The sequence below is a fragment of the Oryctolagus cuniculus genome, chromosome 13 (assembly GCF_051225735.1).
Source record: "Oryctolagus cuniculus isolate XC-2025 breed Fujian yellow rabbit chromosome 13, ASM5122573v1, whole genome shotgun sequence".
Taxonomy (NCBI): Eukaryota; Metazoa; Chordata; class Mammalia; order Lagomorpha; family Leporidae; genus Oryctolagus; species Oryctolagus cuniculus.
In genome coordinates, this window is record NC_142879.1 from 102,315,263 (window position 1) to 102,334,846 (window position 19,584).

Consider the following 19,584-nt stretch of genomic DNA (forward strand, 5'->3'; position numbering starts at 1 on the left):
TGGAGGGTGAACCAACGGCAAAGGAAGACCTTTCTCTCTGTCTCTCTCTCTCTCACTGTCCACTCTGCCTGTCAAAAAAATAAATAAATAAATAGAATGAAATTGAAGGGTGGAGGGCATATGCATTTTTCAAATATGACACAGGGGGCTGGCACTGTGGTGTAGCAGGTAAAACCACCACCTGCAGTTCCAGCATCCCCTATGGGTGCCAGTTCGAGTCCCAGCTGTTCCACTTCTGATCCAGCTCTCTGCTATGGCCTGGGAAAGCAGCAGAAGATGGTTTGGGTTCGTTGGTCCCTGCTTCCACGTGGGAGACCCACAGGAAGCTCCTGGCTCCTGCTTTAGGACTGGCACAGCTCTAGCCATTGTGGCCAATTGGGAAGTGAACCAGCAGAAGGAAAACCTCTCTCTCTCTCTCTCCCTACCTCCCTCCCTCCCCCTCTCCCTCTCCTCTCTCTCTGTAACTCTTTCAGGTAAATAAGTAAGTCTTTAAAAAAAAGTGACATAGTACTTAGAACCAAATTCTCAATATAAAAAGTCACAAGCAATTTGACCTTTGCCCCTAAAATTGCTATTCATTATCATAAACTATGTGGATGGAAAGTAGCATTTCATTCATCTTTCAAATTAAATTCTTTTTCTCACCAGAGACACTAAATACTGTTTTCTATGTCCATGGATCACTTGTATACCTACAACACATACATATCCAAATTTAAAATTAAGTTCAGTGTTGTTTTCCTGCTTTGCACAGATTTCTGTAAAATGAAGATCCATTTTTTTCACCTGAAATATACTTGTTGTAAAAATGTTTTGAAGATATATTGTTTTGTTTTGTTATTTTCATCCAGATACACAGGAAGTTTTATTTTATTTCCTAAGCAAATATTCAGAGTAATTCCTTAAAAACTGCTTATTTAAAAGGCAGAGTGAAAGAGAGAGGAGGAAAGGTACAAAGAGCTGCCGTTAACTGATTCACTCCCCAAATGCCCACAACAGCCAAGGACAGGCCTGGCAAAAGCTATGGGGTCAGATCAGGAGCAAAGTGGGCAGGACTCCAACCTGTACTCAGCTATGAGACACCAGCATCCAAAAGCAGTGACTTCACCCACTGTGCTGAACTGTTCACCCCAGGATGTTTGCTTTCGACTTCAGTCTTCATCAAGTCTTTGGCCACTAAAAAATTTATTGCTTCACATTTTTTGTTTTCTTCTGAAATTTTTCTCACATTGTTTATTTACAACTTTTAACTCTACCAGAAATGTAGCTTTGTGTTATAAAAATCTAGTTTTCCTCCGTTAAGAAGTATTTCATGCATAAGTAAACCGTGTTTTCTTATGAATATTAAATGTTACCAGTATCAAGTTCTAAATCTTTGTTTCATATTATGTTTTTGGATTTCCAATGCATTTGCCCTTTCAACTGTCAGAAACCTGATTAATTTCTAAAAACAGCACGTTTACATCAAAAACAGCACCTCATTATTTGCTACATTACAAATGAGTGTTAGCAGAGCAGTAAATGACAAGTAGAATGTGTAACTCGAAATTTTTAAACTTTGATATTTTTGTTTGGCGCATGTAAGACTGATAAAATTAAAGCTCACTTTTTTGGTAAACATGAGTTCTCTCATGCCAAGGTTTCCTTCTACAATCCCATGTACACGCAGGTGTGAACTGACATCAAACGGGTATTGGGTTTACTCAGACTTTAACCCAGGGGTTGAGAGATTATGGAAATTTTCTTGTTATCTTTTTGATCATGTGTATCACAACGTGGATCTGGACTTGTGTACATAAACATGGACTGGTGTCCAGGGAAGCAAGCAGGGGAGCCTGGGGCGAGGGCTTCCCGCACTGGGCCCCACTGCCCACCCTCCAGTACCTGCTCTTGTGGTCCACATCATCCACACTGCTTCTTCTGCAAATCAGCATTTTCTCCACTGCGGCCACATTGCCCGCGCTGGCAGCTCTGTGAATGGCACCGAGCTCCCAGTAGAGCAGGCGGTATCCAAAATGCGGCCGCATCTTCAAGCGCTTTTTCTCGAACTCCGTAACCGTCCGAGCGCGCTTTCTCGCAAGCTTGCTAACAGACCAGGAGAAAAATTTCTCCATAAGCAAGGCTGTCAGGGGCTTTCAGCCACCTCTGCAGCAAAATAGGAAGAAATGTGGCAGTCTAGCCACCATGCAACGGAGGAGCTTCGCGGTTTTCAACCTCTCGGCTCACAGTAACTGTCGCCCAACAACTGCCGCGCATGTGCACCAGGCTAAGCCCCACCCCTTCCGCTCCCGGACATTCCTTCCTCTTCCTCCAGACTCCGCCCAGAAGCCCCTCCCCCTCCGAGGCGGCCCTTGCTCTCACTCCTGGTTGGCCAAGACCCCATCCTCCGGGCCATGGAGGACGCCCCAACGCCGGGCAGTGCTTCTTGCACCACTTTCTCCTGCGGCCTGGACTCAGCAGAACTAGGCAGCAGGAGGGCCAGGAAGTGGGAAGGAGGGCGCCCCCCAGGGAGCACAGCCGCCCCCTCCCAGCAGGGCAGCCCCACAGCTTTCCCCTGGGCTCAGGAGATAGTGGGCTGTGTCTCCAGGTGGCTTGGGCCCTGGTGAGGCTCGACCCATGGGCCACATGTGCCCCTCTCCCCTGGGCTCAGGCACATGGTTGCAGGGAGGTGACAGGCAGGGGGCAGCCTCGACCTGGTGCTGCCACTCCACTGGCTTCTGGGGCCAGTGCAAAACAGTAAAACACTGAACTTAATTTTAAATTGGGATATGTATGTGTTTGTAGGTATACAAGTGATCCATGGACATAGAAAACAGTATTTAGTGCCTCTGGTGAGAAAAAGAATTTAATTTAAAAGGTGAATGAAATGCTACTTTCCATCCATATAGTTTATGATAATGAACAGCAATATTAGGGGCAAAGGTCAAATTGCTTGTGATTTTTATATTGAGAATTTGGTTCTAATACTGTGTCACTTTTTTTAAAAGACTTATTTATTTACTTAAAAGTCAGAGTTACAGAGAGAGAGAAGGAGAGGGAGAGTCTGGAGAGAGAGAGAGAGAGAGAGCGAGGTCTTCCATCTGCTGGTTCACTTCCCAATTGGCCACAATGGCTAGAGCTGTGCCAGTCCTAAGCCAGGAGCTTCCTCTGGGTCTCCCACGTGGAAGCAAGGACCCAAGGACCCAAACCATCTTCTGCTGCTTTCCCAGGCCATAGCAGAGAGCTGGATCAGAAGTGGAACAGCTGGGACTCGAACTGGCACCCATAGGGGATGCTGGAACTGCAGGTGGTGGTTTTACCTGCTACACCACAGTGCCAGCCCCCTGTGCCATATTCAAGGAATAGTTTATTGGCTTTTTTTCTTAACTGAGAATGGGACTGGGAATGGGAGAGGGAGGAAGAGGAGGGTTGGGAGTGGGAGAGTAGGTATGAGGGTAAGAATCATAATATTCCTGAAGTTGTACTTACAAAATTTGTATTCATTAAATAAAAGGTTTCTTTGGGAAGAAAAAATTCAAGCCCCGCTCCTCTGCTCCCTCACAGATGCCAGCACCCCCAGATCACAGACTTGCCCCAAGGGAGGCAGCTCCCACCATCCAATGGAAGCAGTGAGGATTCTTTGGGGAAATGATGATGTTAGGGCTAGAGAAGGGACAGGAACAGCCTGGGACCAGAGAGAAAATGCCCACAGTTGAAGGGGGCCTGAGGAGGGGCACCAGAGCTGATGCAGAGGAAGCCTAGGCCAACGTGGGATGATCTGAGCCATAAAACAGCAAGAGTCACATACTGTCACTCCCTGAGACATGTCTCCTAATCCCCAGTACCCCGGAAGGTGACTGCACTTGGAGACACTCAACGTGAGGCCGTGGGTGATTCCTAAGGCGGTGTGGCTTCTGTCCCAGAAGCAGAGGACATTCTGACACAGACACACACAGGGGATGAGCAGGTGGAGACACAGTGAGAGCCAGTATGTACCTGTGGAGGTGCAAGGCCTCAGAAGGTCCCAGCCCTGTCCACACCATGTCCTCAGACCTCAGCTTCCAAGCAGCAAGAACGTGAACTCCTGTGAGAATAATCCTCCAATAACTACCAGAATCCAGCAGGACCATGATCTCCCAAGAATTCTTCAAACTCAGTGCCAGCATTTTGGTGTAGTGGGTAAAGCCACCAAATCTGATGCCAACATTCCATATAGGCACTGGTTTGTGTCCGGGCTCCTAAAACTTCCAATCCAGCTCCACGCTAATGCCCTGAGAAAAGCAGTGGAAGATGGCCCAAGTGCTTGGGCCCCTTCCACAAAAGTTGAGAGACCTGTACAGAGCTTCTGGCTCCTAGATTCAGCCTGTCCCAACCCCAGGCATTTTGGCCATTTGGGGTGTGAACCACCAATGGAATATCTCTGTGTCTCTCTCTCACCATAACTCTTTCAAATAAATAAATAGCTTTTTAAAAAATCTCCAAGCTCTACCACTAGATTTTTAAACTGGGAACATCAACTTGTCTCGTGTTCCCATCCTTCCCCTATAGGAAGTATTTGAATATGTACAATAATCCTGAGTGCATACAGGCACACAATGCTACATAAACATCTGCTAGAATCTTACAGAGCATGCAATCCCTCCAGTCTCATACTCTTTTTTTTTTTTTTGACAGGCAGAGTGGACAGCAGAGTGGACAGTGAGAGAGAGAGACAGAGAGAAAGGTCTTCCTTTGCCGTTGGTTCACTCTCCAATGGCCGGCCAGCACGCTGCGGCCGGCGCACCGCGCTGATCTGATGGCAGGAGCCAGTTGCTTCTCCTGGTCTCCCATGGGGTGCAGGGCCCAAGCACTTGGGCCATCCTCCACTGCACTCCCTGGCCACAGCAGAGGGCTGGCCTGGTAGAGGGGCAACCGGGACAGAATCCGGCACCCCGAATGGGACTAGAACCCGGTGTGCTGGCGCCGCAAGGCGGAGGATTAGCCTAGTGAGCTGTGGCGCTGGCCCAGTCTCATATTAAAGGAACTAGAAGTCTGAATCATAGAACTGGCATAGGTGCGAGAAGACTAATTTTTGATGTTCCAACAATCTCACACAATGCGGAGACCAAGCACTGCTACAACAACATACGTGTGCACAATGGAAACTTTCTTGTCCATAGCTCAGGAGCCATGCATTAGGAATAGTGCCTACAAGAAAGTTTTATGTGACAAAATTGTTGATAACAGCAAAAATACAGTATCATTGAGTTAACCCAGGAGCTTACAACTGCCTCATCTTAGGTTAGGAATGAAATGGGATTCCCTTAAGTACTCCTGCAATATTGTAAAAAGAATGCTACCCCTGGTACAACTTCAACTTTGGAATGGACAGATGGCTCTTCAGCAGTGACTAGAAGGGAAAACCACAGTAACTCACTTTAGATAGTATGAGTCAGATCTTGGTTGAGGGCCAGAACAAAGCATTCATGAAGGAGGATGCACTCAGGCAATTTTGGTTCAATGCCTTGGAAGTAAGAAACTGTGGTAAGGATGACCAGTTCAAGCAAAGAACCACCTCCACTGCTGCCATTTGGCACCAAACCATGGCACCACTCCTCTGCAATGCTGTAACTGCCTCTCCACTGTTTTCTTGCTTTCACCCTCACCATCTGGAGTCTGTCCTCCAGACCACCCAAGGTGAGCCTTCGCAAGCATGTCACACAACATGTTGCTGCTTAGCTCAAAACCCTGCTCCAACACACCCAGCTAAAGCCAAGTCCACAATGATCGACGTGACCCTTCTCCCATCACATTTTGACCTCCTTTCCTGCACCTCCCCTCCTTGCTCACTTCCCTCTAGCCACAGAGGCCTTCTGAAGCTGCTGCTCTCTGTTGCAGCTGGCAAAGGCTCCTCCCATGCCCCGGCCAAGACCAACTCCCTCTCACCTTCAAGTTTTTGCTCACATCTGACCCCCTCAGGTTGGTCTTTCTCCAACTACAACTGCACAATCCATACACTCTCTTCTTTTTGTACTTACGAATCTATCATTTGTTTATTATGTTTATTGCTTATTTCTGGCTTCTGCCACTAGAAAGCAAGTTCCATTAGGGCAGCATATTTGATGGAGAAGGACTTGGTATGTAGCAGCCTCCTATCTATATTTGCTTGATGAATGACGCTCACATTCTTGTTTTCTAAGAAATAAGTGGGGTCAGGGAGCATCCTCACCTATAACAGAGTCATATTTAAACCACCAGCTAGCGAGTGGCTCCCTCTTTTAGCCTACTTCCCACCGGGGTGTATAACAGTGTGACTTGGGGGTAGAGCCTTGTGTGTGTGAGAGAGAGAGAGAGAACTTACAAGCTTGTAGCTAATGTCCTAAGGTACATCTCTTCCCTTCTTTCTAAATCCCACCACTTAGAAATCTTGCTTTGGTCTTTTTCCTTTTCGGTAGTTTCTTTCATGGAACATCACTGGTTGAGTTGTGCCCAGCAGCAAATTCATATGTTGATGTCCTAACCATCCAGGCCTCTGAATGTCACTGTAATTGAAAACAGAGTCATTGCAAATGCAATTATTTATAAGTTAAGGTGAGCACAATTGTAACATGAGTGTTCTTATTAAAGAATGAGGTTTGGATTCAGAGATTTGCAGAGTAGGAAGCCAGTGTGGAGACACAGGGAGATGGCCAACTGTAGGACAAGGAGAGAGGCCTGGTGCAGGCCTTTTTCCAAGAGCCCTCAGAAGTAACTAGCCCTGCTAAAACCTTGATCTTGGACTTCTAGGCAAAATCAGTTTCTGTTTTTAAGCTACCATCTCTGGTACTACTTTGTTATGGTGGCACATGAATACAGACCAACATGGAATCAAAGGCCCAGGGAAGCCACCTTATTACTTCCCTTTGGAACAGTAAGAGCTAGCATTATAGAAGGAGGATGTAAGCCTGGGCAAAAGGAATCTGGGAGCCTCAGCCTGGAAACTCTAGTCAGTGTTAAAGCAGTCTTCAGTATGGATGAGTTTGCAAGGTCACAGGATGGCTCCATAAGACTCAGTGTGCATACACATAGAGTACCTTGCTAAGATCCCTTAAAACATATAGCTGCATTAGGTATCTATTTGGTTAGAGTATTCTATGCTCCAGTCAAATAGCAACTAACAGGTATCTACTCCCTATTTCTCCAGATATTGGCATGTGGAGAATCTTATCTCAAGAGCCTTATAGAAGACTGAATCCACACCATTTCTTCATAATACATCCAAAATCCCACTAGATCCAACCAGGCTGCTTCCCTGGCCCTGCCACATTAGAAAGTCCTGCCCTTGATCCTCTTTACCCTTGAGAAGTATCTGTGGTGGCCAAGGGTCCTTGATCTTAAGAGCTTATCCAGACAGCCATGACAAGAAGGGCCTTCCCAAACAGCCAGGAGTCTGCCTCCTGCCACAGCATCTCTTCAAAGCACTGATCCCAAGGGTGGACCATTTTGCTGTGGCATACATCTGTGTCCATATGGGGATCATATAGCATGCATTGAAGGGTATATTTGTTGGACATTCAGCTAGGTGCCCATACATAAAATCCATCAAGGTACAGGCCAGTTGCAAAGGAGAGACTTAAAGAAGCTATAAAATGCATAGGTTCCATAAAGTGCCACAGAACATTTACCAGTGACAGAAAAAGGTCAGCTATCTGTCATTTTTACTAAGCAAGGCATGAGGGTCTTTTTCAGATTTATTTATTCATTTAAAAGGCAGAGTGACAAAGAAAGGTGAGACAAGGAGAGGGAGAGGGAGAAAAGAGGGAGAGGGAGGTTCTTCCATCCACTGGTACACTGCCCAAACAGCTTATAACCAGGGCTGAGTCAGACCCAAACCAGAAGCCAGGATCTCCATCTGTGTGTCCCACATGGGTGGTAGGGGTCCCAGGATTTGTGCCGCCTTCTGCTGCTTACCCAAGCACATTAGCAGGAAACTCAATGAGAAGAGAGATAGTGAGGACTCAAACAAGCACTCTGATACAGGATGCTGGCATCGCAAGTGGCTTCTTAACTGACTGCAACCCAGTGAGCCCCATGGCATGAGTTTCTAAGCCATGAAAACAAGTAGTGCAGCTGACAATTAATTGCCCATTCACCTCCCTGCCTGTGTTTATGTGACCTTGTGCTGAAGTTCCCATTCCACACAAAGCTACAGGAGAATACCAGTTTCATCACCAAGCAGGTTTCTCCATGCCCCCTTTCTCTCTCTCCATCCTCTATTTTATGCAATATCTTGTTTAGTAAAATTGATTAAAGAATGAGAGGTTATTACTAAAGCAAACCAGACATGACAGGGCAAAATGACGGATCTCTTAGTATCAACACTACTTGGGTCTTGAATAAAATACCTGCACACACTCACACCGAGAACTGCAGTGACATTAACAATCTTGCCAATTCTCACTCAGTCAATTAACAGTGGGGATTGGTGTTGTGGTATAGCAGGTTAAGACCCCATCTGCAAACCAAAATCCTACATGGATAATGGTTCAAACCTGGTGCTTCACTTATGCTCCAACAACCTGATAATCTACCAGGGACAGCAGCAGAGGATGGCCTAAGTACTTAGGCCCCTTCACATATGTAGGATACCCAGATGAAGCTCCTCGCTTCAGCCTGGCCCAGCCCTGGCCATTGTGACCATTTGAAGAGTAAATCAGCAGATGGAAGATCTTTCTCCCTTTCTCTAGGTAACTCTGCCTTTTGAATGAACAAATAAATCTTTTTTTTTTTTTTGACAGGCAGAGTGGACAGTGAGAGAGAGAGAGACAGAGAGAAAGGTCTTCCTTTGCCGTTGGTTCACCCTCCAATGGCCGCCGCGGCCGGCGCACCACGCTGATCCGATGGCAGGAGCCAGGAGCCAGGTGCTTTTCCTGGTCTCCCATGGGGTGCAGGGCCCAAGCACCTGGGCCATCCTCCACTGCACTCCCGGGCCACAGCAGAGAGCTGGCCTGGAAGAGGGGCAACCGGGACAGAATCCGGCGCCCCGACCGGGACTAGAACCCGGTGTGCCAGCGCCGCTAGGCGGAGGATTAGCCTAGTGAGCGGTGGCGCCGGCCTAAACAAATAAATCTTACCAAAAAACCAGAAAGTGACTGTGAAAGCAGCTTTAGGAAATTCAGGGTTATCTACTTGGCCTTTTTCTTTCCTGGACCCTTCTTTCTCAAAACTGATATTGTCAGCAGGGGGACATGCTTGGGACATGAACGACAAAAATGCCAACAAGTCCGCTAGACTTTAGATGAATTCATGAAGAAAATATGGAACTCACAAATCTTCGGGAGCAAGCCATTCTATTTGGCTGTAATCTCCACTCAAGCTGGCTATCTGAGATCTTGACTTTTGGAAAAGTGATGTGGTCCACACAGTAGAGCAGGATTTGCACAGGTGGATGTTCTGGTGCCCCCTGCTGGCCATCGTTGACACCTTTGACAAAGCTCCTCACTCCTTTCAAATCAGACAATAAGCTGAACACAAGAGACACTGTTATCAACTAGGTCATTTTTTGGAGACCTTGAGGGGAAAGAAGTATAAAAATATGATAACAAATCATTCAGAAAAATACCATGCCTGTGTAAGAGAACATATTTCAGTAATTAGAGACAAAGCAAACAAATATATTTTTAACTAGGGGGAGGTAAATATATTGGGTGTTTTCCTCTCTTGCCCAGGCACAGGTTGCTAAATCAAACAACCAAAGTTAAACAGGCCACAGAAATGCTAGGACTTGTAGCCCTCTAATTCTGTCTCTGGCTATGGATATGAGTTGCAACCTCACTGATTCTCTGAAGTTTAAGGATTCTATGTCTAAACTTTTCACTAGAATATAATGCTCCATTACTTCTGAATCTTTCTGGTAAAATCAATTTCTCCAACTAATTTAGCAAATGGAATGGTGTGTCATGGGGGAGATTCATTCCAAGATGGATGAATAGGGGAAAGATGTGCTATTTTTGACCAAGGGGAAATAGTAGAAGACAAACAGAGGAAGTGCATTCCCGGGGAGAGCTGGAGGGAAGTTTGTGGTGGACATGCTACAGAAGGAAGAGGCTATGAAGCAATGTGGAAGCCGCGGGTGGGTAGCAACAAGCATGGACACCACACACGATACCCACAGCTAGGAGCTAGAGGAGATGACAGCTTTGGGGTGTGAGGTAAGAGCATTCTGTGGCAGCCCATGCCACTTGTGATATTGTCAGAGGGAGAGCCTTTCAGACCACACTTCCCGTGATTCCAGCCTGGAGAGTGAGCAGGGGAGAGGGTAGCCACTTAATCCAGCCAAAGAAGCAGGTTTCTTTCTCATCTCCCAACAAAGACACCCAGCAGCTGATGGAGAGAAGATACCATTTTTTAAAAACAGATGTATTTATTTGAAAGCCACAGAGGGAGAGACAGAGAGAGAGAGAAAGAGATCTTCCATCTGCTGTTTCACTTCCAATGGTGAGAATGGCCAGGATTGGACCAAGCCAAAGCTGAGAGTCAAGAGCTTCCTCTGGGTCTCCAATATAGGGGCAAGGGCCCAAGCACTTAGGCCGTCCTCTACTGCTTTCCCAGAGCATTAGCAGGGAGCTGGGTCAGAAGTGGACTAGCTAGTATTTGAATTGGAGCTGATATCAGATGTGAGCCCTGCAGATTGATTTAAGCGACTAAACCACAGTGATGTCCATGAGAAAGCACCATTTTGACACAGCAGAGGCTGTGGTGGTTCTTGTGTGTGCCTGTAACAAGGGGATTTTAGCAGAGAGAAAATACTGTGTTGCCCCACTGACTTGAGTCTTGCTGAGGGTTTAACAAGGTGCTGGACACCCACGCAGGATTGTGAGGTACTTCTATCCTCTCAATATATCACAAGCTCTGGGGCCCAAACTGCCAAGATAAAGCACCCACAAATAGCTGGCACTGCGAACTTCTTGCATCCGTACTCTGTGGAAGGGGCAAGCTCCAGGGCTGAGCATATCTTCTGAACCCTGTGGTTATGAGGACCTTGAGTGCTGTGATTGTGTGAATTCGGTGACTGCATGATACGGTGTGAGGTATAGCTGATTCTCTGGGCAATCCCTGTGTCTCACATCAGAGCTCCCTGATCACCTGAGGTAGTTCATTGCAAAGGGTCCCCTGGTCACAGTGAGGACTGTACATATCTTTTGTGTGGGTCATGTGCCACCATGGATGAGGGGTGTATACACTGGGGGCTAACCCTGAGCATTGATTACTTTGGATGACAGGAGGTGAGGCTGTCATTGCGTCAATGGAGATCTACCACACCCAACGTGGGTGTCACCCTGGATTCTCACTTCACCCTGAGCACTGAGTAGAACTCCCTGGCCACACCAAGCACATGATTCTGGGTTTTCATTGAAATAGCAGACATTACATTAAGCCACAGAGGCATAATTCACACATACAATGTATCAGAGGAGAAAACCAACAAGTAATTCCACAAATGCATGAAAACTTAGGCATAAATTCAAGAAACAAGAATAACAAAGATAACATGACTCCGCCAAATGGAACATAACAACACTTCAATATGAGAATGTGAAGACCAAGAGATTGAGGAAATGCCTGAAATGGAATTCAAAAGAATGATCATAGGATTATTCAGAAGCAATAAGAAGCAAATTCATGAGTAAACAAAATCCATACATGATATGGATGGAAAATTTTCCCAGGAGATTGAGATTTTAAAGCAAAATTAAATTAAAATATTAGAAATGAAGTGTTCAACATTTCAAATAAAAATACAGAGGAAACTATTAATAACAGACTTAGTGAAGCAGAAGAAAGAATATCTGAGCTAGCTGAAAAATCACAGAAAATATCAGAACAAAAAAAGAATAAATTAGATAAATTAAAAAGTAGTCAAGATTTATGGGATACTATCAAACTAATCGACATATAGGTCGTAGGAGTTCCTGAATGTGTGGAAAGAGAATGAATGAGAAGGCAAATTCAGTTAAATAATAACAGAAAACTTTCCTAATTTGAACAAAGAAAGGGACATCCCAGTATAAGGATCACATAGAAATTCTGATAGACATGATCAGGGAATCTAAGAGGGAGGTGGAGGAAAGGTTGGAATGTGGGTAGGAGGGCAGATGGGCAGGGTGTCCCACTATGATCCTAAATCTGTATATATTAAATATATATGAAACTTGTATAACTTAAATAAAACAAAAAAAGAGGAAGATAAAAAAGAACAGAACTTCATCATGACACATTGCAAACTTCCAAAAGTAAAACAAAGAAAAGATTCTAAAATGTGCACGAGGGAAATGCTAGATGATTTTCAGAGGATTTCCAGTCGACTCACAGCTGATTTCTCACCAGAAAGGCTACAGGCTAGGGGAGACTGGAGAGAGAGTCCAAGTCTTAAGACAAAAAAAAAAAAACTGTCATCCCAGAACATAGTACTTTGCAAAGTTCTCATTTGTGAATTAAGTTGAAATAAAAACCTTCCTTAACAAACAGAAATTGCAAGTTTGTCACCACTTGTCCAGCCTTATAAGTGATGCTTAAAGATATGCCACATACAGAAACACAGCTAGTTATCATTATGTATGAATGAATGTGAAGGCAGAAAATCTCCTAGAAAATCCAAAGCAAATAATATGAACACTTATGGGAAAATGGAAGGGCCAAGTCGTTACTTCTTTATAGTAACCTTCAATGTAAATGGTCCATTCTCCAATTAACAAGTACAGATTAGTTGAATGGATTAAAAAACAAGACCAGACACCACAGATACACTCAAGGTGCTGGCATTGTTTAATAGCAGGTAAAACCACCGTCTGTAGCTCTGGCATCCAGTATGGGTACTGGTTGGAGTCCTGGCTCCTCCACTTCAAATTCAGCTCTCTGCTATGGCCTGGGAAAGCAGTAGAAGACGACCCAAGTCCTTGGGCCCCTAAAAGCACGTGGGACACCCAGAAGAATCTCCTGGCTCTTAGCTTTGGTTGGGCTCATCTCTGCACATTGCAGTCATCTGGGAAGTGAACCAGAGGATAGATGACCTCTCTATCTCTCTCTGCCTCTACCTCTCTGTAATTCTGCCTTTCACATAAGTAAATGAATCTTTTTGTTAAAAAAAAAAAAGATATACATGGGGCTGGTGCTGTGGTGCAGTGAGTTAACACCCTGGCCTGAAGCGCCGGCACTGGTTCGAGACCCAGTTGCTCCACTTTCAATCCAGCTCTCTGCTGTGGCCTGGGAAAGAAGTGGAAGATGGCCTAAGTCCTTGGGCCCCTGAACCCGTGAGGGAGACCCGGATAAAGCTCCTGGCTCTTGGCTTCAGATTGGCACAGCTCCGGCTGTTGTGGCCAATTGGGGAGTGAACCATCAGATGAAAGCCCCCCCCCGTGTGTGTGTGTTTGTGTGTGTGTGTAACTCTAACTTTCAAGTGAATAAATAAACCTTAAAAAAAAAGATACACACAAAATGAAAGTTAAAGGATGGAAAAAGATACTCCATGCTAACAGAAAGCAAAATCTAACAGGTGTGTGTATACTAGTATCAGACAAAATAGACTTTAACACAAAAACTCTTAAAAGAGACAAAGAAGGGTATTGAATAATGATTAAGGGGTGAATTCAACAGGAAGATAGATATATGCACTAAACTACCAGGGCACCTGGCTAATACAAATGTTAATTGATCTAAAGGCTGATGTAGACTCCAATACAATAGTAACAGGGCAATTCAACTACCCACTTTCATAAATGCACAGATTACCAGACAGAAAACCAACAAAGAAATAACAGAACTAATCTACACTGTGGATCAGATGGACCTAACTGATAGCTACAGAACCTGTCATCCCACAGTTGCAGATACACACTGTTCTCATCAGTACATATAATTCTTTCTAGGAGAGATCATATGATAACCCATAAAGCAAATCTCAGCAAATTAAAAAGATGAAACCATATCATGCCTCTTTCCTGAACACAATAAGGATTTCTTGAAAATATGCAAACACATGCAGACTGAATAACACATTCCTTGTTGAACAGTGGATCACATAACAAATCAAAAAAGAAATTAAACAGTACTGTAAATGAATGAATATGTAAGTAAACCATATCAAAACATGTAACAGCAAAGACAGTGTTAAGACAGAAGTTTACAGCAGTTAGTGGCTACATCAAGAAATTAGAAAAGCATTAAATAAATGAGCTATCAGCACATCTCAAGGACCTAGAAAAACAACAACAAACGAAACTAAAATTAGTAGGAGGAAAGAAATAATTAAAAGTAGAGAGGAAATATGTAAAATTGAAACAAAAAATAACAATATGGAGTCATGAAGACACAGAAAAACTAAATGGACTAATAACCAAGATGGATATTGAATCAGTAGTAAAGATCTTTCAAAAAAGAAAAGCCAATGAATGTATGACTTCATATGTGAATTCTAAAAAATTTTTAAAAAATAACTAATTCCAATTCTTCTCAAGTTATTCAAAGCATTTCAAAGGGTGGGAATACTCCCAAACTATTTATGAGGTCAACATCACCTTAATTCCAAAACAAGAAGACGACACAACAAACGGGGAGTACAGACAAATATCATGACGAACATTAATGTAAAAATCCTCAACAAAATAGTAGCTAGTCAAATCCAACAACACAACAGAAACATCATCCACCTGAACCAGTGGGATTTATCTGAGGTATGCAGGGATGGTTCAACAAATACAAATCAGTAAATGTGTTACATCACATTGACAAACTGAAGAATAATAACCATGTGTAGATCTCAATAGGTACAGAGAAAGGATTAGATAAAATACAACATCCTTTCATAATAAAAACTTTAAGCACATTGCATACAGAAGGAACAGTTCTCAACAAAATCAAGGCAATTTATGACAAACCCAGAGCAAGCTACATATTGAATGGGAAAAGTTGGAGGTTTTTTCACTAAGGTCTCGAACCAGACAAGGGTGCCTGCTTTCACCAATGCTATTCAATACAGTTGAAGTTTCTGGCAGAACGAATAGGCAAAAATAGAAATCAAAGGAATCAATTAGAAAGGACAAACTCAAATTATCCTTGTTCGCAGATGACGGAAATCTACAGGGGAACCAAAAGATTCCACTAAGACACTACTGACATTCATAAGATAGCTTGGAAATATTGGAGGATATAATATTAACACAGAAAAATCAATAGCCTATGAATACTACAAAAAATAAATACCTTGGAATAAATTTAACCAAAGAGCTCTTTGATGAAAATTACAAAGCATTAAAAAGTAAATAGAAGAAGACCTTAAAAATGGGAAAAAATCATCCACATTCATGGTTTGGTATAATCAACATCATCAAAATGTCGATACTACCAAAAGCCATTTGCAGATTCAATGCAATCCCAATCAAAATGCCAATGATATTCTTCTCAGATCTAGAAATAAAATGCTAAAATTCATATGGAAACACAAGAGATTCCAAAAGCTAAAGAAATCTTAAGCAACAAAGACGAACCCAGAGGAATCACAATACCAGATTTCAAGACATACTACGGGGCAATTGCAATCAAAACAGCTTTGTACTGGCACAAAAATAATCATGTAGACCAATGGAACAGAACAGAAATTTTGGAAAACAATCCACACATCTACATCCAACTAATCTTTGACAAAGGAGCTAGAATCAATACCTGGAGAAAGTACAGACAGTCTCTTCAACAAATGGTGCTGGGAAAATTGGATCTCCACATGTGGAATGTGAAACAAACCCTTACCTTACACCTTTTATAACAATCAATTCAAAGTGGATCAAAGATCTAAATCCATGACCTGATAACTTCAAATTACTAGAGAAGAATACTGGGGAAACTGCAAGACACTGATGTGGAAAAGACCCCAGAAGCACAGGAAATCAAAAAAAATAGACAAATTTGATTACTTTAAGCTAAGGTTTTGCACTGCAAAGGGAACAGCCAACAAAGTGAAGAGGAAACCAACAGAAGGGGAGAAAATATTTGCAAACTCTGAAACTGATAAAGGATTAATATCCATAATCTATAAAGAGCTCAAGAATCTCAATCACAATAAAACAAACAATCCAGTTAAGAAAAGGGTGAAGGGCCTGAAGAGGCATTTTTCAAAAGAGGAAACTCAAATGGCCAACAGACACATATAAAATAGCTATCACGGAAATGCAAATCAAAGCCACATTGAGGTTTCACTTCACCCTATTAGAATGGCTATCATACAGAAATCAACAAACATTAAATGCTGCTGAGTATATGGTGAAAAGGGTACCCTAATCCACTACTGGTGTTAGTATAAATGACTATAGCCACTGGAGAACATTACAGAGATGCCTCAGAGTCCTGAAAATAGATCTACCATATGCTCCAGCAATCTCACTCCTGGGAATTTACCCAAACAAAATGAACTCAGCTTGTGAAAGAGTTATCTGTACACCCATGTTTATTACACCTCAATTCACACTAGCTAAGATATGGAATCAACCCAGATGTCCATCACCTGATGGCTGGATAAAGAAACTGTGGTATATTTATATAATGTGGAATACTACTCAGGTATAAAAAATTATGAAATCCCATCTTATGCTATAAAAAGGAAACTTTTTTTTATGCTATAAAATGGAAATGCTATAAACTGGAAAACATTACATTTAGTGAAATAAGGCAGTCCCAAAAAGATAAATACCCTTTGTTCCCTAATCTGTGGTAACTAATAGGGTATCATAAATATAAGTATATGAGTAAAATTGACATTTGGAAATTCGTTGATTCGATGATTGTACCTTTGATGAATACTGTTTATTTCTTCTATGTGTTGAATTATTTACTTAGTGTATGGCTAACCTAACGAATATAAAATAAATTGGAAGTAGATCACTGTAAACATTAAAAGAAAATTAAGAAAAAAAAAGTGGGAGAGTGGGAACATGGGCAGGACAGAGGATTGAGTGGGTACTATTACCACGCTCTTAAATCTGTATACACAAAATATGTGAAATTTTTTCACCTTAAATTTTTTTTTTTTGGACAGGCAGAGTGGACAGTGTGAGAGAGAGACAGAGAGAAAGGTCTTCCTTTGCCGTTGGTTCACCCTACAAGGGCCGCCGCAGCCGGAGCGCTGCAGCCGGCGCACCGTGCTGATCCGAAGGCAGGAGCCAGGTGCTTCTCCTAGTCTCCCATGGGGTGCAGGGCCCAAGTACTCGGGCCATCCTCCACTGCACTCCCGGGCCACAGCAGAGAGCTGGCCTGGAAGAGGGGCAACTGGGACAGAATCCGGTGCCCCGACTGGGACTAGAACCTGGTGTGCTGGCACCGTGGCGCCGGCCCACCTTAAATTTTTTTTAAAAAAGGATAAAAAGGAATGGTGTCTCATATGTTATGACCACAAATGATAAAACACATATAAGGAACTCGTATAAATACTTTTTAGAGAAATGAGAAAGACAGGAATTTCAGGAGAGAAGGCTTTTCAATCTTTTCTTGGAAAAGGTCTGCTGCAGTAGAGACAGTGTGCAGTAGAAAGGAGCCCCAAAACCGAATTTACTGGAGTTGCTGAACTTCCCCAACCTGCTACTACGAGACAGGCGGAGAAAACACACATGCAAAGCCCCAACCCTGGCCAACTCTTGCAGATTCTTTTGCCCACTAGGAAATTCTGCCTGGTGTTACAACATCGCATCTTGCAACTCAGTTCAGTTTCATTCGAAAATCAAAGCTTTATTTTCAACTGATTAATTTGATTACTTTGGCTTGTCCAAATACTCCCAAATGCTAATTTAACCAGATATTTCTCTGTGCCTCTCAAATATTCATATTCCAAACTGAAACACTATGCCAACACACTGAATTTGAATGGGATCCTTTGGTCATAAAAAGTACCCAGAGTTAAGTAGCAACACTTGAAAAGAATCTAAGGATTGAATGATAGAATGTATGAGTGGTAACTTTCTGATTAGGAAGGTTGTATTATAGGTATACACAAGGTTTTCACTTGCAGAAAAGAAACCTGAAAGTAATCAGTGGTGATCGTCTAATGTCCTCAACAGTTTATTCTTAAATGTTTCAGGTTGAGAAATTCTTTATACTAGAATTAGGAACTCTTCTCTAATTTTAAGATTGTTTCCAGGCCTGGCTCTGTGGCAAAGCAGGTAAAGTTGATGCCTGCTGTGCCAGCATCCCATTTGGGTGCCAGATTGAGTCTTGGCTACTTCACTTCCAATCCAGCTCTCTGCTATGGCCTGGGAAAGCAGTAGAAGATGGCCCAAGTGCTTGGGACCCGGAACCTGCATGGGAGACAGAAGAAGCGCCTGTCTCCTGGCTTCAGATCAGCTCAGCTCTGGCTGTTGTGGCCATTTGGGGAATGAACCAGTGGATGGAAGACCTCTCTCTCTGCCTCTGCCTCTCTCTAACTCTTTCAAATAAATAAATCTTTTAAAAGAGATTGTTTCTAAAAGTTAATAAAAAATAAACAAACAGAAAACATGAAAAGCTTAGGTAAACATAATTTCCCTGTAAAGAAAGCTCTATTAGCATCAGTGCATAAAATTGAAATTCTGTAAGTTTGGGGATATTATAATGTTTGCAATATATCCAAACATTGATCATAGCCACAGCACTGGTGTACCAAAAAGATATCTTTCTAAATATTTAGGTTTGTTTATAATGACAAAAATTTACAAATACAAACAGGTCACAATTAACTCCTAAATTATCAATAACAATTTGGGTACAGTTTAACAGCTGGCATATGGACACACTGGGTCTATTAGTATCACTGGTTTGCATTTGCAAAACCTCCTCAAGAGTAACTTACAGATCCTCAGAAAAGTTTTCAAATGCTATATAGGGCCCAGCATTGGATACAGCAGTTACGACACTACTTGGAATGTCTGCAATCCATATTGGAAAAGTTTAGGTTGAGTCTCAGCTGTAATCCTGATTCCAGCTTCCTGTGACAAGTGCATTGTGGGAGGCAGGGGCTATCCATTTAAGTTGTTGAGATCTCTGCCACCCAAGTGAGAGACTTGAACTGAGTTCCTGGCAACTGACTTTGCCCCAAGGATCAGTGTACCAGTGGGAGGGAGTACTGTCTTTCCCCTCCCTTTCTCTCTCGCTTTTTCCCTTTCATCTTTCCAAATAAGTATTTTAGAAAGCTGGATTTTTTGATCAAGCACACATAATTCAAAAGTGTTTTCTTTTAAAGAGAATTTTCACAATCATATATTTAGTAGAAAAATCTAAAGTATTATGTAAAAAGTATAATCAGGAACATTTATCTCCAGATTATATAATTTTTATTTTAAATATTTACACATTCTTGCATTTTCAGCACTAGATAATGATTTAGATTTGACTTCTCATTATATGTGAAAGGAGTAGTTGATAAGCTTCAGATTCCAGTTCATCAATGCCTGAAAAGAAGAAATAATAATAATTCTGTTTTTTATCTGGAAGACTTCACAGTTAATGAAGTCTAAATCAGTATTTTTTTTTTTTGACAGGCAGAGTGGACAGTGAGAGAGAGAGAGACAGAGAGAAAGGTCTTCCTTTGCCGTTGGTTCACCCTCCAATGGCCGCCGCGGCCGGCGCGCTGCG

General features: G+C 42.8%; 1 protein-coding gene across 1 annotated transcript in view; it reads right to left on the reverse strand.

The window, feature by feature from the left end:
* Positions 1 to 9,683, reverse strand: part of LOC103352168 (uncharacterized) — an 82,930-nt gene extending 73,247 nt beyond the window's left edge. Inside the window, exons 1-2 of the mRNA XM_089311279.1 lie at positions 9,266 to 9,683; positions 6,320 to 6,500 (exon numbers count right to left, since the gene is read on the reverse strand). Of these exons, the coding sequence (XP_089167405.1) occupies positions 6,320 to 6,423 (104 nt within the window). The 5' untranslated portion in view covers positions 6,424 to 6,500; positions 9,266 to 9,683. The remainder of the gene's footprint in view (positions 1 to 6,319; positions 6,501 to 9,265) is intronic.
* Positions 9,684 to 19,584: the final 9,901 nt, after the last annotated feature.